Source organism: Giraffa tippelskirchi, chromosome 2 (genome assembly GCF_054371585.1).
Source record: "Giraffa tippelskirchi isolate mGirTip1 chromosome 2, T2T-mGirTip1v1.2.pri, whole genome shotgun sequence".
Lineage (NCBI taxonomy): Eukaryota > Metazoa > Chordata > Mammalia > Artiodactyla > Giraffidae > Giraffa > Giraffa tippelskirchi.
Genome location: NC_137276.1, coordinates 141,929,099 through 141,951,179, shown reverse-complemented (window position 1 = coordinate 141,951,179; position 22,081 = coordinate 141,929,099). Strand labels below are relative to the sequence as shown.

Below are 22,081 nucleotides of genomic sequence, written 5' to 3'. Positions count from 1 at the left end.
TTTTGTAAATTAGGAAACTGAGAGCACAATGGCCATTACTGATATCAAAATCATTCCAAATACTCCATGGGATGGGAAAAATAACTATGATGGCAAAGATTCAGCTTTACCTCTACATTTTAGAAAACCTGAAGGGGTAAGTTCATTTACATACTATAAGATTTGGTATAGATCTATATACACCTAAGTATGTCTATTATGAAATTTTGAGGATTCATATATTTGAATCACTAATATTTCACAAATTTTAGGCAACTTTGAAAGGTAACTGAGCTGATGTTATGCAGGATAAGCATTAGAATGTATCCTGTAACCTTAATGAGTAGAAGTTGAAGCTGAAGTCACATTGCAGTCTAGAACTGCAGGACAGGTGGAGAATTGATATGATGTTGAGTAGATCATTTAAAGGGGAATATTTCAGACTAGCATTATCACTGAATAGAAATAAAAATTACCAGTAGAAACAGAAGTTGTTGATTTCAGTTTCTTTTTGTAGATGAATTAGTCTGTTTACTTAAATAATATTTATTAAATTATAATAAATTATATAAGAGTAAATCATTAATAAATTAATTAAATCTTATTGATAAATAAGATTAATATAAATAATACAATTTATTTATTTAAGATTTACTTAAGTTGTATGTGTGCTTTTCAAGAGTAAGCATTAATACATGGAGTCAAAGTTAAGAAAGATTAAATTCCCTTTAACAGAGAAAGGGACTTGTCTAGAACTCTGTTTGAGCTGTTGTTTTTAAAATGTAATTGAAAATATTGGTCTTGCTTTTCTTTAGGCACCTTTAGCTGTTACTTTCTAGGATGATAGTTGCACACGTTAGTTTAAAAGTTGTTGGCACTCAACCTGGGCCTGTGTTTCTCCGCTAGAATAACTTTTCTTAGGAAATTCCAATTCTGGGTGTTCATCTGATTTCACATGCATGAATGCTTCAGTGCTCTCCTACCAGTTATCACTTAAATTCCTATTAGCCAGCATAACTCAAGCAGAAGAATTCAATGCTGTCTCTAAAAATCACCTAAGTTATAGTTTGAGAAGACACTGTATTGTCACCATCCTCTTCCAAAAACACTGTGCATTTAACTTGTTAGAAATCAGCTCAAGTTTGTTAAGTTTGAACGAAGGTGTAAGGAGCAAAACTATGACTACCACTTCACACCTCTGTTAAATAGACATTTGGAAACCTAGGTTTAAGTTGTAGGAAAAAAAGAATGCAATACTACCATGGCCTCCACAATCAGCCCTCAGCATATATTCCCAAATGTAATATGTCTCTTCTACTTTAGGAAGGTGTGTGGTTTGAGCATCTATGCAATTCCTACTCAGATGATGAGGATAATGTAGGCATAGATGGCATCTCAATCTCCTTAAGTACTGGGGATAAAGCTTAATTAAAGACTCTCAAAAGTTCAGACCTTAGTTAATCCCCCATATTTTATATTCACTAATGTAGTTCACAATGAAGAGAAAACATCATGTTAAACATGAGAGCCATTACCAGACTGAGGGGCAAGACTTGATATACATTACAAATCACAACATCTATTCATTTAAACATTACAACCTATATACAGATTTCCTTCAAATGTTTCCCATGCTTTCATTGGTCAATTCCATGAATACAGAAAAGGAAGTATGATCTACAATTCATAGAAGCTCTATCTTCTCACGCAGTTGCCATTTCTTCCCATTTTTCTCCCAGAGATTCTGCCTTTCATGGGCCTGCATGTTACTCCGCCTATGTCACAGAATTTGTTCAACCAGTACCCACACGAAACTGGTCATCTGGTTTTGCTCTTATCTTCCAATAGTAGGTGACTACCAATGTTTTCCACTTATCACTCCATCTCCCTAATGCTCAATATTTTTCATTCTTCCAAATCTTTCATATCTACAATATACTCTCAAGAATAATGGGATGGAGCTCAGTTATGGGTGGGGAGGAAAATGTAGTTTTAAAATGTCCCTCAGAAGCCTGCCTCATCTCTTCCTCCGGGCTTGAGAATGCCTCTTCACTTTGGGACATGCATACCAGGAGATGTTGCCCTATGCTGTTATAGATGTTTTAAAGTTAAGGCTGAGGAAAGTTGATTCCATGAATTTTTGTAGCAGAATTCTGGAGTGAGCTCTTGAGGCCTCTTTTCTTTTAAAGTTAGAATGTGAGAATGCAGAGAGGGACTATTTGTACATACCAATCAGAGATAACTCAGTAATGATTTAAAATAGCCTCTTTGAGTAAATATTTAATAAAATTGAAGCTCGGGTTCTTTTTTATGCCTATTTTTCCAACTCAAGTAGTTACCCTTAAGAGGACAGAGGAAGTAACTCATCTTCACAGCAATCAAAATGGGAAGCGACCTTGTATCAGTGCCTCTCTGGTCCTCCCTGGCCTCTATTGATACAGCCTTCTTTTCACCTTTTTCTTGGGATTGAGTGTGACTGAAGTATGGTTGATCCTGAGGTCACTGACCTAATCATCAGGTCATCATATTTGCTAATTAATATATCTACAGCTTCAGGGAGATTAAGTCATAAAAATTCAAGCCTGGGGGGATTTTTTTCCCATTACCACAACTAAACTTTAAAAATTTTTGATAATGAGAGCAAGCAACTTTTTCACGCCCAGTGCCATTTGTTCAGGCTCCTCAGGGCCTTCAGAAACACAGGCAGAGAATTTCTTCTCTCTCTTCACTCTACCCATGATACACACAGACTAATAATTTACAAGCCACTCACATGAACTGCATTTCATTTGTGTGATTTTGCCCTCCTGGAGAGTTCTATAGAAAAACATCTTCTGATTTACTGTCAAATTATTTCCATAACTTATAACTTGTATTTTCAAACAATGCAGAGATTGTAGGTGGGGGAGAAGAGAGCATGTGTTTAGGAAAGTCTTACCTCTATTGCCTTGAACATATTAGAGATATTTTAAATTCCTAGCTAACTCTTATATCTCGATCACCTGCAGGTGTGTTTCTATTGTCTATTTTTCCTTGTGATTTTTGAATTTTTTCTTGGTGTTTGGGGGGCATACTTAGTAGTTTTGTATTCAATGTTGAATATTGTGTATAGGAGGCTGTAGAAGATTCACATGACGTATCATCCTCTATAATGGATTCCTCCCTGCCTTCACTAAGTAGACAACACAGTTGTCCATCTTTATTTAATCAGGAACTGCTATATGTTGAGGCTGGGCTGCAGGCCTGAAAATAGTTTATCTCTAGGTCACTGTTATTCTCAAGAGTTTCCAGCTGTATATCTGACTTTTGAGAGGCCTTCTACTTAGGTCTTTAGTATCTTGCCTCTCCTCTCCCCATACCAAATTGGCAAATGTCCCCCAGATAAAAATGGCTGTAAAAGTCAGCTCATTTTCATGAAGAAGTTGTACCCCTTCTATTTTTCATTGCCTCCCATCTGTCCAGTACACTCAAACTGATGATTTGGTATTTAATCTTGATTTTTCACTTGGTCTCAGCAGAAATTCTGTCTGCTACCAACAAGTCCACCTCACCCATAATGCAGAATTTATTATGTAACTGAATAATTTGAATGATATATTTTTGTAGGTTCAAATTGTCAAAATAGTAATTTCAAAGTATCACTTTTTTTTTTTAAGTTTTATATACATCAGAACTTTCCTCAAAGAAGTTTTTTGATTTCATAGTTCTGTTTTTCTGGGATCGACTGGGAAAATATTAGTCGATGATTAATATACAATCAGTTTTCAAATATCACACAACTCTGTAAACTTGTAAATCTTCATTAAATGTAACTGAAACATGATTGAACAAATAAAAAAATGTATCTCTAAACTATTTGATATCTTCTCTATATTAATTCCAAAATTAATTTCTCATAGACAAATGCATTTCTGCAAAATAAGTATAATTTATACTATAAAAATATCCAGAAGAAACCTTCAAGTAATAATACCACAAACTATACAAGTAAGAAATTACATTCTTCTTTTTCTTTACTTATTTTTGATGAGCGAAGAAGGGACAGTATAAGTAGATGAGAAGAGACGCCCAGGGGGCTCTCTTTGCTCATTTACCCTCTTTATATATCCCAGAGAAGGGTAGAGGGAAGCTGCCTGTGCCTGGAAATGAGGCAAAGTGCTTCAAACCTGGGGACAGAGGTAAGAGAGGATATGTGCCTGGGCAACTTGAGCCAGAGGCAGAGGGGTACTGAGGAGAATACATGATGCTTGTTGCTTTGTATGTTTCACTGGGAAGCACCAGAAGTGAGTAGTTCACAGGTTTGTAAACTGAGCGTACTGGCTTCAAGAAGGGGAACAATGAAGTCAAATTAAATGAGTCATTTGTGCAGAAATAGCGTAAACGAATGTATACAAGATCTAAGTAGTTCCATCTGAAAGTACTTCATACTTATTGTTTAGCCATTCAGTCATGTTTGACTTTTTTGCTGCCCCATGAACTGCAGCCCTCCAGGTTCCTCTGTCCATGGGATTTCCCAGGCAAGAATACTGGAGTAGGTTGCCATTTCCTTCTCCAGAGGATCTTTCTGGCCCGGGGATCAAACCCACATCTCTTGCTTGCAGGCAGATTCTTTACCACTGAGCCACCAGGGAAGCCACTTCATACTTATCTTTAGTAAAGTATCAAACTAGATCTCTTGCAAAGAATCAGGTAAACTCTACTAGTTGGCTCAGATATATTTATGATGTAAAATGGTTTGGCATGCATAGGAAGGCAGATAAACAGTTCATTTTCTAACCTCCCTCTCTCTCTTCTATGCCAGGTTCTATGGGAAGTACATATAACATTGCACCATTAATCCTTAGGCTAATCATATAAAAAATCTAATGCAATAATAGTTTCTCAAGTGTTAAAAATAACCTTTTATTCTTCAGTTTCTAAGTGAAGTCACTTAGTCGTGTCTGACCCTTTGCAACCCCATGGACTGTAGCCTACCAGGCTTCTCTGTCCATGGAATTTTCCAGGCAAGAGTACTGGAGTGGGTTGCCATTTCCTTCTCCAGGGCATTTTCCCGACCCAGGGATCAAACCTGGTCTCCTGCATTGCAGGCAGACGCTTACCACCAGGGAAAGGATTACTAAGCCACCAGGGAAGGATTACTAAGCTAAAAAGCACTGTAAATGTATTAGAAAATATTAAATTGACAATAGTCATAGTTCTATTATATAACATGTTTTGAGATTAGGAGATTTCTGTGTTCACTTTCCACTTGTTTCCACCCTACTCCAAAAAACAGTTTACAGAGATTTATGATGATCTTAGGTGAAAATAAATATCCAGTTCAACCTCAGGGAAAATAATTTAGGAGCAGTCTCATATTCATGCCTCAGGTTCTCCTGGTGAGGTAAGAGTGGCAGACATTAGTTATTCATGCATTACCCTTGCTGCACCCATTTTATGGATCATGCACTATTTGACTGGTTATATATGATTACAATGAAAGTAGATTAGCTATCCTGCTTGTGATGGATGTTCTCTCATTTTACCAGTTGCTCTCCAGGACACAAAATCCACAGGGAATAAATATCCTGAGATTCAATTTTTATGTAAATATTAGTTGCCAACTTGTTGAAACTGAAGAAGAAAAATGATGTGTGTGTGCATCTGTAAACAAAGTTTCACAATGTAAAGGAAAGCATCAACTATTAAACATTATTAGTATGTTTTATAAATATTATGTTTATAATTTGTTCATGATATAATATATATGTACTATTTTAAAACTATAATAGCTACTGTTTATAGAGAACAGATTATATGCCAGATGATCAATCCGTTTCTAAAAAACATTGCCTTGTTAATCCTTCAGTCATCCCTATAAGGAATGAGTTGGATGAAGAAACCAAGATCCATCAAAGTAAAGTAACTTATTGAAAGTTTCTTCAGCAAAAAAGAAAGATTTAGGATTTGAGCTCAGATCTCAAGTCTAAAACACAGGTCCTGTCTCCTATGCCATTTTGACTTATTGAGCTTGGAACACACTATCAGGGAAGTTAGCAGCTTTGAACTCTTACTTTCAAGCTCCTATGAAGAATAACCCATTTTATTCATCTTTATAATCCACCCAGGAAAGAGCCCAGTGTTTTCACCTAGTAGGAATTCAAGAAGTGTTTATTGACTAATGCATGTAATGAATGTCTAACAATAATCCATCCATATAAGCTTCTCTTTCAGGAAGGTAAGCATATAGACCTTCAAGTGTTTCTTAAGCATCAACACCTAATGCAGACTGTCTTCCTGTCAGACTGCTTCATCAGTGTCAGCCCAAGTACCAATTTAACTGCATCCACATCCAGCATACAAATGCACTGGCTCAATGTCACCCAGCCACCTGTATCAGACTCCACTCGAGTAGACTGAACTTGGACATGCTTACAGCACCAGCAAAGTAGCCTTACCAAAAAAAAAATAATTTTCTATGGCCAAAGAACTAAACAGACATTTCTCCAAAGAAGACATACAGATGGCTAACAAACACATGAAAAAATGCTCAACATCACTCATTATTAGAGAAATGCAAATCAAAACCACAATGAGGTACCATTTCACGCCAGTCAGAATGGCTGCTATCCAAAAGTCTACAAGCAATAAATGCTGGAGAGGGTGTGGAGAAAAGGGAACCCTCTTACACTGTTGGTGGGAATGCAAACTAGTACAGCCACTATGGAGAACAGTGTGGAGATTCCTTAAAAAACTGGGAATAGAACTGCCATATGACCCAGCAATCCCACTGCTGGGCATACACACCGAGGAAACAAGAATTGAAAGAGACGCGTGTACCCCAATGTTCATCGCAGCACTGTTTACAATAGCCAGGACATGGAAGCAACCTAGATGTCCATCAGCAGACGAATGGATAAGGAAGCTGTGGTACATATACACAATAGAATATTACTCAGCCATTAAAAAAATACATTTGAATCAGTTCTACTGAGATGGATGAAACTGGAGCCCATTATACAGAGTGAAGTAAGCCAGAAAGAAAAACACCAATACAGTATACTAATGCACATATATAGAATTTGAAAGATGGTAACAATAACCCTATATGTGAGACAGAATAAGAGGCACAGATGCATAGAACAGTCTTATGGACTCTGAGGGAGAAGGTGAGGGTGGGACGTTCTGAGAGAATAGCATTGAAACATGTATATTATCATATGTGAAACAGAACACCATTCCAGGTTCGATGCATGATTCAGATGCTCAGGGCTGGGGCAATGGGATGACCTGGAGGGATGGGATGGGGAAGGAGGTGGGAGGGGGATTCAGGATGGGGAACACATGTAAACCCATGGCTGATTCATGTCAATGTATGGCAAAAACCACTACAATATTGTAAAGTAATTAGCCCCCAACTAAAACAAATAAATTCATTAAAAAAATAATTTTCTAGAAAAATCTAGCATGTTTTAATATTTCAAAAAAGTAATGATCATAACACTGAAACTTGTTGAACATTTTAAAAATTAAAAGTGTTAAGAGAAACAATACCAAACTATTAAATAAATATTTAATTTGGGTTTGTAGGGAGTTGGAGTGGGAGAATCAGGAGGTGGTGCATATACTGTAACCACTTTAACACTTTGGACATCTTGTATTTCTAGTACAGGCCTCCTCTGCTTATCAAACATAAAGACTCCTAAGATCACTCCTGACTCAGTAAATCAAAATTTGTTGGACCTGGAACTTAAGAGGCCTCAGAAGATTCTGATGCACATTAATATACGATCTCCCACTAAACCATAAACTCCTTGAGAATGGAGGCGATCTTTGCTTCAGCATTGCATCCCAGTGCTGACACAGGTCATGACACAGGGTAGTTGCTTAGTCAATCATGAATGACTGCTGAATGAATAGAATTCTTAAGGTAGATTTTTAGATATCATTAGTGTATCCCACTCTTACATTATCTACTTTACGCCATGAGTTTTTGCTTCCAGCTGAGTACACTGTGTTCTTAACAAACAAGTTTTGATTATGTTTAAAGTAACGTGAGGTACACCTGAAATCAACTTAACATTGTAAATCAACTATAGTCCAGTAGGATATAAAAATTAAAAATAATGTGGCTGTGATGGAACCTAGAATCAGACCTTTTAGACCAATTTCAAGTCCTGCTGTTACCACTAAACAGGGCTGTGCCCTCTCTGGCCCTCATCTCTAAAATGTAGAAATTGGAGTATATGTATCCTATGATTCCCCTCCATTGCTAAAAAAAAATCATTTTTCATGTTTAAAAACATTTGTTTTAAAATAATGCAGTGTCTATTATTTAAATTTAAACGTTGTAGTACACTTTTACTTAATTATTGTTTCTTGAAACTATAGGATTTACTTTTTAAAAAAAACACATAAAGTCAAAAAGCACAGACTACACATGTTTGTATCAGATACTTCAGTGGTGCTCAACCCTCTGTCTGAGCATTCTAATAATACTGTGAATCGTGAAGGGAAAAATCACCATGTAGCCATCATCACAGCTAAGATTGATGCACACAAGAATCATCAATGGATGCTATCTCAAGAGAGGAAGTTTAATGAAGAACAGAAAAACTGCAGGTTTTAAGTGTCTCCGCACAGACTACTTGTAAGTTGCAACAGTGAAATCTTTCTCTGGAGAAACTAGATAACAACTTGACCAGGTGATCAAAATTTTCATCACTGGACTTGCCTGGTGGTCCAGTGGTTAAGAAGCCATCCACCTGCCAATGCAAGAGACGCAGTTTCGATCCCTGGTCTGAGAAGATCCCACATCCCATTGGAAAACTAAGCCCATGCCATGCACCACAACTACTGAGCCTGCACTCTTGAGCCCTCACGCTACAACTACTGAAACTTGCATACCCTACAGACCATGGTCTGCAATAAGAGAAATGCCACAATGAGAAGCTCGTGCACCACAACGAAGAGTAATTCCCACTCACCACAACTAGAGAAAGCCCATGCACAGCTATGAAGACCAGGTGCAGCCAAAAATAATAAATGGATTCATTTTTAAAACTTAAAAAAAAATTTGCATCTTCAAAGAAAGACAAGTGCATTGTGTGCTTCCAAACATGGGACCCTGAGAAAGAAGACACATCAGTTTGTGATATAATCTTACTGGGGATGCTTAACCCAATTCTAAATATGCAGAAGTATCTACCAAATCAAGGCAGAGTCTACTGAATTGCTGGTTCTTACTCTTAAAAAATGCCAACACTTTGGACGACAAAGAAAGGCTAAAGGAACTGGCTCAGAGTAAGACTAAAGAGATGTGACAACTATATGCAATACATTATCCTGGACTCGATCTTATACTGGAGGAAAAAGTACTAAAAAGGATGTTATGAAGACAGTTGACAAAACTGAAATAGGGACTATAGATTAGACAACAGCATAGTATCAATGTTAACAATCCTGGATTTCATAACTATATTGTGTTACAAAAGTGAAATATCCTTTATTGTAAGAAATATGCACCGAAGTAACAAAGGGTAATGAGACATGATGCATGCAACCTACTCATAAATGACTCTGAAAAAATGAATAATATAAATGTACATGCATGAGTGTGTTTCTCTATAGCTGTCTACACTACACACACACACATACACACACACACTGGAATTATAAATGTGGGCAAGATGTTTAAAATTGGTGAATCTGGGTTAAGGGCAATTGAGAGTTCTTGATATTATTCTTACAACTTATCTATAAATTTATAATTATTTCCAAACAAGTTAATGGGTTCGTTTTAAAAATACATTTGTCATCTCTGAGTGGATGTAACTTTAAAACATGTTTGACAATAGTTAATAATTTAAAGGGTAAGTAAAGGATAAGAAATCTTTGTGGTTACTGTTCATTAATTGTGTGACTTTGTGCAAACAAAGCACTAAACTGTTCAGTGTATGTTTCTTCATTTGGAAATTGCAACTGGGATAACCATTTACCTTGTGTATTATGGTGGAGGCAGTGGAGTGAGGTAGAAAGAAACCCTGAGAGTTGCAAGATATGGTTGAAAGCACTGATTTGCTGTGTGACCATGAGCAGGTCATTTCACCTGCATGAGATTTCATTGTTTTCATCAGATGAAAATATATTGGGAAGCCTCTCCATCTCCACCCTTCTACAATTCTGAGTTATAGTTTAAGAAATAAAATGTGAAAGTCTAAGAAGTAAGCACCATAGCAACAGAATTAAAGAGTTGGCCAAAGTTAGAGGAAAAAAATTTTTTTTCTTTATACATCTGTATAGTCTCAGCCTCTTAAGTAAGTAGAAACTTGGATTACTTTTACAGAAGGACAGAGCAATGTTTGCAAAGAAAGAGAACTTTCTCTCAGGATGCCAATGAATTTGGCAGGCTGATTGCATTTATACTTCAAGAAGAAATGTAGCCAAAGGTCTCCGAAGTACGTTGAAGCATGATTTGCCTTACCCTCATATTCCTCCCACACCAAACGAGTTATTTTTTTTACAATCAAGTTAGATTAAGGATCTTAGAGAAGTACAGTTGTATTCTCATGGACCACACTTGTAAAGATAGCAAGTTGTATCATTATGACTTCCCCCAAAAGATCTGATTTTTCTGATGCTTTTGGTTCTGAATGAGCCACACTTCATGTCAACAGAGAATCAAGGAAATTATTTATCCCCTAACAAAGACTAAAATAAAAGAGACTAGGGTAGGCAGATCATAAATATTGTTGACTTAGAGAAGAAAACAATAAAAATAGAAGGAAAAGAAAAGAAAGACAGAACGAGGATGCCACAGTGTCTAGAGAAACTCTCCATAGTGAAGTCAATTTGTAAAAGCTAGCTTATATTTAGGGGCCTGAGTGCTAAGTCACTTCCATTGTGTCCAGCTCTTTGTGACCCCCTGGACTATAGCCTACCAGGCTCCTCTGTCCATGGGATTCTGCAGGCAAGAATACTGGAGGCAAGGGTACTGCCATACCCTCCTCCAGGGGATCTTCCCAACCCAGGGATCAAACCTGCGTCTCTTGTGTGTTCTGCATTGGCAGATGGGTTCTTTACCACTAATGCCCCCTGACTTTCAATTAACTGTCTAAGCTTCTGTAATATGGTACAGCAAGAAAAAAAAAGAACATAATTATGAATTTATCAATAAATGTACAGTAAGATACAATTATCTGTCCAGTCAACAAATATTTATTGTGTCAGGCTCTGAATATGTAGCAATGAATTAGGCATACAAGGTTCATTCTCTCAAGGAGCTTATATTCTGGTGTGAAAAGGTAGATTTAAATGAAACATATACTAATATATATGAGTAAATATATCTGTGATAAGTGGTATGGTGAGATTTAAAAGATATATGACTGGGATAGACTAGGCTAAGTCACTTAATCGTATCTGACTCTTTGCAACCCTATGGACCGTAGACTGCCAGGTTCTCTGTCCATGGGGTTCTCCAATACAACTGGGGGAGTTACTTTAATTAATTGGAGAAGATTTCTTTAGGAACAGACATTTAAGCTATAATCTGAATAATGTGAAAAACACAATGAAGAGAATGCTCATAGACCAACTAGTGCAAAGGCTCCAAGGTGGGAATGAATTTGTTAAAATAGCAGAACAAAATAAAAGCCAAGTGGCTGAAACAAAGTAGACAAAGCAGGAAATGCATGATGAATTTTCAGGTATAAGAGGTTTTTATTCTATTCTAGATGTTGTGGGCAGCCATTTAAAGATTTAAAGCAAGAATATGGTGGGATCTGATTTTCATTTAGAAGGATGACTTGGCTGCTGTGTGCGAGAAAAAAATTTCAATAATCTAGGCAAGAAATTATGGGGTTGGACAGCATCATCATGGGTATGGATAGAGGTGGACCTTTGAAAGAAAGAGTCAGTAGGAACTCATGATGGATTGGACAAGGGAGTTAAGTAAAAGAAAGGAAGGAAAGAAAACTCATAAGGTTCTGTTCTGACCAATGGATGTGGGGGCTTATACTGGAATGGGGAAGACTGGGTGATGGGTAACTGAAGATGAGATTTAAGAGACTTGTTTTGGGCTTTTTAATTTTAAGATGCATATTAGGCAATCCAAGTAGAGGTGTCACACAGTGAGGTATACAGTTTTGAATTCCTGGGAGTATCTAAGGGCTAGAGTTGTAACACTGGGAGTTATGATGGTATTTGAAGCAACAGGATTGGACAAGATCACCTAACCAGACAATGCAGATGGAGAAAAAAAGCAGCTCCAGCTTTTGGATGTAACAGAAGAGTAAGGGCCAACCTAGGAAATCAAGAATGAGGGTCAGTGATATAACAGGAAAATAAGAACTGCAAGGTGCCGTAGAAGGGGAGAAGGTGATGTTCCACTAATGAGAGTGTCACCAATTAAGAATACTGCCAAGAAGTCTGGCAGATGACATACTCGGCAATGTTCAAGTCACTGATGACCTTTGTCAGAGCAGTCTTAATGGAGTAGGAAAGAGTGAAGTCTGCAGAGATTGGATTGGGGAAGAAAATATCTGAGGAAAAAGTGGAGACAGAATATAAAACCTCTTTTCAGTCCTTTTGCAGTGGAGGGGAGCAGAAGTATGGGATGGCAGCAGGAAGGAGATGTGGAGGCAAGAAAGTTTGCTTGCTTTTCCTTAAAGTGTTGCTAGATCTGTGTGCGGAGAAGGCAGTGGCAACCCACTCCAGTACTCTTACCTGGAAAATCCCATGGACGGAGGAGCCTGGTAGGCTGCAGTCCATGGGGTCGCTAAGAGTCGGACACGACTGAGCGACTTCACTTTCACTCTTCACTTTCTTGCATTGGAGAAGGAAATGGCAACCCACTACACCGTTCTTGCCTGGACAATCCCAGGTGCGGGGGAGCCTGGTGGGCTGCCGTCTATGGGGCCGCACAGAGTCAGACACGACTGAAGCAACTTAGCAGCAGATCTGTGTGCACATTAATGGATTAAGCAAGAGAGGAAGTGACAATTGCAGAAGCACAGAGGTTGAGAGGTTTGGAGACACAGGATTGAGACAAAAGTATTTAATTTTTGAAAGAGTGGAGGCATGTTCACGGAGGCCGCATGTGGAATCACCTAACTTCTTCTCTTAGGTGCCATTACATCAATTATCTCATTTGATTCTCACATGATTCTCCTGTATCCAATCATTCCCATTTCTGGAGGAGGAAAATAATGTTTAGAGAGGTTGGATAATTTCTCCTAGAACACACAGTTTATAAACAATATATCTAGAATTCAAACCTTTTGTGCAACTCCAAACTGAATGCTCTTTCCACTGTGCAATGCCATGAACAATGAAGGCACCTTTCTAATGCTCTCTGATGCAACACAGCAAAGGTTCACAGTGTACCAGGTACAAAGAAGCACAGTTGCTTTGATGCCATTATTACCATTTGGTGACTCTGTGATCAGCAAATGGTTTGTCAATTTAAAGTCTGGAATCCCCCACTCATATGGAAGTGTAGTGCCCACATAATTTTTTCGTAATTTCATGACTTCTGGAATATAACAGGACCATACGTATACTTGCAACTAATGATCTTATTAAAAATGTCTAATGCCTTTCTCAACAAATCTGCTTCATATACTTGTTAGCCATAAATTGCCAATTAATTTTTTTTCCATTTAATAGAAAGTCCACCCAATAAAACAGTGGTAAAATTGAATAATACCTTGTTACTCAATTTTGAAAAAAATGTTTTTTAAAGTAGAGAAAGTATAAATCCCAATCAATGGTGGTGAAATGCAGAGGAATTTATTGTCCTATGGTTCAAAAGTCATGGAATTTGACATCAAATGTCCCAAGTTTAAGTTTTAGGTCTAAATTATCTTGATGATCCCTCAAGTTGTTTAATCACTTGCTTTCCTCATTAGTAAAATAAGGGTAATAATATTTATGCAAAAAAGTTGTTGTGAGAAACAAACGGAATAATCCAGTGAGATAACCTTGTACCCTGGGAGTACGTGTTGGCTGCTATTATTATTCAGATAACACTACACAGTTTGTTTTATCTTGTGTTTCTTAATAAGCATCATGAGCCCAATTCATTCTCCCTTCTGATAATGGTGAACTACTCCTTATGATTACTTGGATAAAAGAGAAGATAAATTGCCTGTATAGGAACACCTCTCATTCTGCCTCTTCTAAAACCAAATCTCTTCAACTGCATCAGTTTCCTGTTCCCACAGAAGCATGTTCATTATTGCTACCATACTACTCACCTCACCCATGTGCTCCTTTCAGTGACAAAAGTGTATTGAGGACCTACTAGGTTCCAGACTCGGAAGGCACTAAACATCAGGATTCAACTCTTCTCAATGTTATGTGGCAGCCTGGATGGGAGGGGAGTTGGGGGGAGAATGGATACATGTATATATATATGGCTGAGTCCCTTCACTGTCCATCTGAAACTATCACAACATTGTTAATTAGCTTCCCAGGTGCGCTAGTGGTTCAGAACCTGCCTGCCAGTGCAGGAGTCACAGGAGACGTGGGTTCAATCCCTGGGTTGAGAAGATTTCCTGGAGGAGGGCATGGCAACCCACTCCAGTATTCTTGCCTGGAGAATCCCAGGACAGAGGAGCCTGGTGGGCTGTAGTCCATAGGATCACAAAGAGTTGGACAGGACTAAAGCGACTTAGCGTGCACATACTCCAATACAAAATAAACAGTTAAAAAAAAAAAAAAAAGATTGTGATGCATTCTTGCCCCTTCAGCACTTCACAGTCTTGTTAGATGATGTCTGCTCTATATAAAGTTATTTACCTATACATCCCTCTCCCCATCCTACACCCTCACCCCCAGTTATGAGTTCTAGAATGCCAAGAATCCTGTCTTGGTCATCCTTGGTTTCCTTTATAACACATAGCATGGTACATTTCTCTTGGTAGGTGTCCAGTAAATTATTATTGGATCAAAGAAATATTCTGTAGTGTGTTTTTTAAAATATCAAGGTGTACTAGTGGACTAACAAGCAAGATGCTTTTCCTTATAATGTCTCTCTTACATTTAACAGCAAGTTAAAATTAGATCTTTTCTCTTTTTTTTAAAGAAAGAAAACCATAGCAACTGTGATGTTGAATGTTTCAGAGAGCAAATTTTTAAGTATTCTCTTTTTTTGAATTGCCCATGTTTAAGCTGCTGATTTCAATCAAAATGCTAATAAATAATTTTTCATACCAACAGCCATGTAAACCACTGATTGTATCTATGAAGTGATAGAATCTCCCACATAAAACAGAATGCTTAATGAAATGCTCTCAGAAACAATAAATGTGTTGAAAATCCACTGAATAAATTTTCAATGGTTACCCTCTGGAAATGATTGAACATTAACCTTTGTTTCTAGTACCTGCATTTATTATAAAACCTTCAAGATTGTTCTGTTTCATATCAATATTGGCTGGAGATTTTTTAAGACATGGCCTCTATGAGGAAATCAATTTTACAGTCTTCTAAATGAAAGAATGGGCATTTTTACAGAATGTTATCAGTGAATACTTCTTTGATATACATAATGATTATCTAATAGTTTTCTCTAAATGTATTTTTATTGAAGTAATGATTAAAATGTAACTCAGTGCCTTAGGAACACTGACTAATGTCATGTTAATCAACTTGAGTACTAAAAAAAAACTGAAGAGGTTGATAGTTTAAATCCAGTTGGTAGATGATTCACTTGAACTATCAAAGAAGAAAATGTACTTTACCCAGGACCAAATTTAAAACAAAAACCAAACAAAATCTAGCAAAACCATCTCAGAAACAACTCTTAGAAAGTTAAACCAAACCTTTAAAAAAATCTAATTTATTTCCCTCAAAATTTTAAAATTAGTCTTTGATTCACAGAATCCATACTGATCAACATCTACTGAATGTCTGCTCTATGAAAAGCATTGAACTAATGTCAAGATAAGCACATTTCTGTTTTTAGGGGGCTTGGTGGAAGAAATAAGTCATTCACATATAACCATAATGAAGAAAATAGGACTGTAAATGCTGCCGTTATTCTGAGGAGGGAGAGATGGAAAACTTCTGGCTAGGTTTGGACAGGTAGAATGAGACAAGAACAGGGAAATGGAGAATTCTTAGCAGACAGACTGAAAACAAGTATCTTTTTTGGAAGTTCAGCTTGACTACAGAGCAGTTTGCAGAAGGTGTGCTAAATAAGTCTGGTAACACACATTGAGCTAGCTGGTAAAAGGCCTTAAATTCCAAATTATTTAAGTGGTGTTGTATATTTAAAAAAAAAGAGCTGTAAGTGAACAGTTTCATAACACTTTTGTAGACATGCAACAATTTTTATAAAGAATCAGCTCTAAATCTGAAGCTGAAATCACCTGATTTAGAACAACACTGAAAAATATTGATTGGGTTTGGCCATACTTTTTCAGCCTGTACCTATAGATCACTTTTAGACATTAGGATATTTATTCTTGGTTTTTGTGGGGACCTGAATTACGTGTTTCTTGGACAAATTTGGGATATTTACTCTTCCAGATGTTTGAAAATGTCACAAATATTTTCCCTCTGATTGCTGTATATGCCATATACATTTCTTCCTCCTCTATTGTTGTTTGGGGCTTCCCTGGTGGCTCAGATGGTAAAGCATCTGCCTGCAATGGAGGAGACCCGGGGTTCGATCCCTGGGTTGGGAAGATCCCCTGGAGAAGGAAATGGCAGCCCACTCCAGTACTCTTGCTTGGAAAATTCCATGGATGGAGGAGCTTGGTAGGCTACAGTGCATGGGGTCACAGAGAGTTGGACACGACTGAGTGACTTCACTTTCTTTTCTTTCTTTCTTTCTTTCTATGGTTGTTTCTTGTAAAAACCTGCACTGAAGAACAAAACTGTGATCTTCATAGAGACATTTAAGGATTGATGAAGAAATACTCAGAAGCCTGTTTCTTGAAAAAACAATAAAACTTTCTTGCAAAGTAAAAAGGTGCATAGTTGGGTTGGGGGTGCAGACAACTGACCGGAAGACTGGAGTAGGGGAATTTGAAGGAAAAGAGGTGGAGGGAGAGAGGGAATGAGGGAGAAAGAGAGAAAAATTACCTTCTACAAAGAGAAAAGATAAGTTTATGTATTCAAGAGGTGAAATAAATGCAGAAGAGATAAGTAATGCTGCTGTAGACACTAAAAATTACTAGCCACAACCAACTACAGATAATGTCACATATTTTAGCTAATATGCTTGAAGTAGAGAGAGTTTAGAAAAGATACCCAGGAGATACTATGAACATTTTTAAATAGCTTAAAATTTGAAATAGACCATATTTCCTGTTTATATATTTGAAGCTGATTGTAAGAATGAATATGAATCAGAGATCCTTAAAATCGGGTATTTTGAGCTTTAAACAAGCTTTAAGAGCATCACATCTCTTTTGCATTGCAGATAGTACTGGACAAGAGGGGAACACAAATATAATTTCTATAGTGTTGGTAAGAAACAAGCTGAGTTTGGAACTTAGCCACCTTGTGGTATATAAATCTTACTCAAAATTTTATAAAACCCTTAAAAAATAATATAATGCATGTATGGCATTGGAGTTTTGCTACTTCCATTTCTATAGCTCTACTACTTAAAGAAGCTTATTGGTACAGATGTATATCTTGAGTCTTCATCCACTGGAGATCTTAATTCAAGGAATGAAGCTAACTTTTCTCAAACCAAAGCATATGTGGCATAAAAGAGCAAATAAAGATAGAGTGATGGTAAAGAGTTTTTCCCTAGCTACCCTGAGTAGCCACATTAGTGGTCCAAAAGATATACTGGATACCAGCAATGAAATCAAGAGAGGAAAAGAAAACAGGGCCTTTCCTGAAAGCAATAACACTCTGATGATGGGTCTAATGATGCCCAGCCATAACTATCTCCTTCAATACTGAGTATAACACAGACTGACAAAATTTTTAATCTTTTAAGTGTTTTCCCCCACATAGACACAATGTACTAATACATCAGTGCAAATCACTGGGGAAATATTTTTCTAGTATTTAACTTTTGCAATAACATTCAAGATAGCTGTTATTGGAATTACTTGAAATTCAATCTTTCCTCTAAGATAATTCGGATCATCACAGTAGATGTTCTGATGTGTCCATGTTTGACCTGAACCATTTCTGATGACCCAAGTTCAGTGTGGTAGGGAGGAGGAAAGTGCCTCAAAGGTTACAGTTATATATACAGTTTTACATCTTCCTACACTTTGCCAAGAATTACTGTTGTCAAAGTTCAGGATCATTTTAAAGGTTTTCTGGGGCATATCCATCTTTCAAGCAAACGAATGAAAATAATCAACATCAATTAACATCTTGTGATTAACAAAATCATTTGAGAAGCTAGTCAAGACATTATCTTGAGTTAGGCAATGACCCTGTAGTAGCTGAAAAGAAGCTAGAATGTTAGCTTTTATTTCATTATTATCTTATCATACTTGGCTCTTCTTTCTTACATTTTCTCTTCTCTTTGTGTTCTAAGTCTATTAGGTATCCTAAACAACAGCATGCCTTAGAGGAAGTACTCCAGACCAGGAGTTAGTGACTGGAAGTCCCAGGAAGGAAATAGCAATCCAGGTTCTCTTAATGACCAACAGCATGACTCATATAAAGCAACTTAATATTTCTGTCCCTTAGTTTCCTTGAAAAATTTGTTCCTTATTCCTATTTATCCTACAGAATTATTTCCAGAACAGGATACAATAGGTGAAAGAGTCTTAAAAATAGGTACCAACCAAACTATACCATTATTAGTTTCACATTTTATATTTTGAAACTAATCTAGAAGCAGAAATAGTATGCAGAAATCTTTGAATCAAATAACTGTTACTTATATTTTTTGAACATCTGTAATTTAAGAAAATATCTGATCTTCATATACTATGATACTGATACCATTGCTACCAAAATATGAATACAGTAGACTCAAGTTGAATCTGTGGCTCCTTTTAATGAGAGGGTGAACCCCATGTTCTTCCGCTTTCAAGTCCATGCCAAACAATAGTTACCTTTAAAGCTGTTTAAACTTGAGATTCCCATTAATAAGAGGAGAAACAATCTGAGGAAACATTGTGCTCATAACATTTCTGGAAGCCTTTCAGAGGAGGCAGCTGTGGTTTCTTTAGACTCCCAAGTCTATTATGCAGGTTAGCAGTATATTTTATAATGAGTTCTAGACCACCTGCCTTCCTGAGGAAATTAAGATCAAGATAGATTTTTTTTAGGTCTTTTTTTTCCTCAGTGGTTCTGTATAAGATTTTCCTATTCAATGAGTTTGAGCATCCCATAAAAATATTCATTCAGTGTTGTTCAGCTATAGATGATTATTTTTAAAGACATTGTCTAAATGTGTTTTCAACAGATTCTTGGGGAATTTTGAGACTGAAACATATACTTCTCTAGTAAAACAGTCAGCAGATGATGTCTATAAAGTTTTAGTTTAAGGTGATGAATACCTACAATTAATTAAACAGCATTTTCAAGGAATTTAACTATAGTCTGACTGAAGCCACTGGAATTTCAAAATTTTGTTTTAATTATTTTTCTTATTCTCACCCCTTTACAGGTGTTTTAAAGGGCAATCAGTGGATTCAGGAAGCAGTAAGAGCTTGGAGAATACAATAAATAGGGTCTTGCTCCAAAGATAAACACAAGCAACAAAATGTCCACTTTAGCAAACCCACCCAGCATCCTGGAAATGCCACAGGAGATTAAGAAAAGCTGTGGAGACAAACAGGTAGAAATCACAGTTGAAAGAATAAAAATGGCAAAGAGTCTCAAAGAAAAACAAAGCAATGATTTAGAGAAAGTGGCCTTTAAACGGAAGGCAGAAGGTGATGAAAAGCCAGCTGTAAAGAAAGAGGCACAGATAATAGAACTTGACAATCTGTTGATCACCATGCCCCTGCCTCATATCCCCTTAAAGAATATCATGGATGTGGAGGTGAAGTTGGTCTATGTTGATGAAGAGAACGTGAGCTATGAATTTGTAGAGTCCTACCCGTCCACCGGGAATCAGCCAACAAGCCGAGCTGCTGAAATAGTGGACCCTTTGCATGGCCCTAATTTCAGCGTTCTGCCTCAGATTGACAAATGGCTTCAGGTTGCCTTAAAGGATGCCAGTTCTTGCTACAGACAGAAGAAATATGCCGTGGCAGCAGGACAGTTCAGAACAGCACTGGAGGTATGGGGTAAGAGAGAACGTTGATTGGTGGCAGTAAGCTGTGAAAGGGAAAGCTGTGATTACTGTGAGCCACTCTGATCATACTGTAATGAAAATACAGTATGAAAATATTGAATATCGGGGCTTTTCAGTCCTCAGTTTACACCAGTACAATGTGCCTGCAAATTAATATGCCTGTGTGCACTTGACATATAGAAATCAGCCCCAAAACATATTTCATGTTTTTTCTCTAACAAACACTGCAGTGAATGGTAACATATTAAAATGCAGTTGGTTTTGTAATTTCAATGTACACCTATAAAAGCCTTAAAGTTTCCATAAAGCAGTGGTGGGTAGAATATAGATTCCCTAGAAATAGGCAGTTAATGAGTATACATATTATCCCCTTTTGATATGTAGTCTTCATGATTAAACATAACCATCTTACTTTTAGCATGGGCTGATAATTTATGCATAATACTGATTAAAAACAAAATAACACCATTTTACCTTACCATCAAACTTCCTTTCACCTCTTAGTGAGCTTTACTCTCTGTAAGCAGGTAAGTTGATCAATATTTTGGCATAAAGATTTAGCCCATGGGCTAAAATAGATGTAAGAATAAAACACAAAAATAGGTCACAGGAAGAAATGCACCATCTCGTGACTCATTGAACTTATAAAAGGACCAAAGTGTGCAGCTAGAACTCCCATTGGTTTGGCAATATTGGTGACTGCATATTTTATTAATTAGAAAAAAAATTTCAATGCATTTTATATATGCCTGGTGGCCACTGGAGATATAAAAAATGAGTTTAGACATGGTAGCTTCCTTCTAACAGTCTGTGAGGGAGACGAACCAGTAAATAGTTAAATAGAAATGGTATTAAGGCATGACTATTGCACCATGGAACCAGGGCCACGTGCAGGAGTCAAATGTGAGATTTTGTGATGAAGATTTAAAGAGTAAAGTGTTACTTCCAGTCTTAGTCACAGGTTAAAAATGACTACATCTACAATGAGTTATTAATGAACAATTCAAGAAAATGTGCCCCTAAATATTGAAAAAGAAACCCTAGGCACAAACAAGAAGGCCCAAAGAGACATGAAGTGATGAGGTAGCATACAAACAAATGCATCTATAAATATTTCTGTCCTTATTAAGGGTCATTTACACAAGTGAAGAGTGATGCACTTTGTAAACTTCTGAACTATGTAAAAAATGCCCCCAAATTATTTTCAAAGCACTGAGAACCCTCTGCTGTTCTTTGAGCTAAAGACCAGAAGCTATTGACTGTGGAAAGGAAGCTAAGTGTAGACTCCAGGAAGAACCAGGGGAGCTTCTGCTAGGACTATTTTCAGCTGAAAAATTTTTGGGGGGAAGGACAGGGTTAAAGGTGTAATGCTATTATTACAGAGTTAAAGGTGTAATTTTATCCTTTCCAGATAAAGGAAAAGAATCATTTTGGCAATGGGGGATAAAAGGCATAAAATAAGAAAGAACATAAACTTCAAATTAAGTCTAGTTAGGAAAAAAAAAAAAAAAGTCTAGTTAGAGAAGCAAAAGGTATTTGCATTAACTAGAAGAAAATATCCATTTTTTCCATAAATCCCAGTGTTCAAAATTGTAGAATTTGAATCAGGTTTTAATGACCGACCCCAAGATGTGTAATTGTACTGGAATATGCTTAAGTGTTTTGACTCTGTTGTGCACATCCTCTGTTTCTGCCTTTCCCCCCCTCCCCCCACACCTCCCCCTCTCTCAAGGGTGTTTAGGAAAGTGTTGGATGCTGACACTAATTACTGGTAATTAACAAAGGTAATTATTTTGAGACCAAAACTTAGCTTAGACATCTGGCCTAGCTTTTGTCTAATTATCCTGGGAGTTAACTTTTGATATCTTACCTAGAATGTCTCTTAAT

At 37.0% G+C, this 22,081-nt stretch overlaps 1 protein-coding gene across 1 annotated transcript in view; it reads left to right on the top strand.

Moving 5' to 3' along the window:
- Positions 1 to 22,081, top strand: part of SPATA16 (spermatogenesis associated 16) — a 252,946-nt gene that overhangs the window by 2,810 nt on the left and 228,055 nt on the right. Inside the window, exon 2 of the mRNA XM_081570959.1 lies at positions 19,562 to 20,179. Coding sequence (XP_081427085.1) covers positions 19,658 to 20,179 — 522 coding nt within the window. The 5' untranslated portion in view covers positions 19,562 to 19,657. The remainder of the gene's footprint in view (positions 1 to 19,561; positions 20,180 to 22,081) is intronic.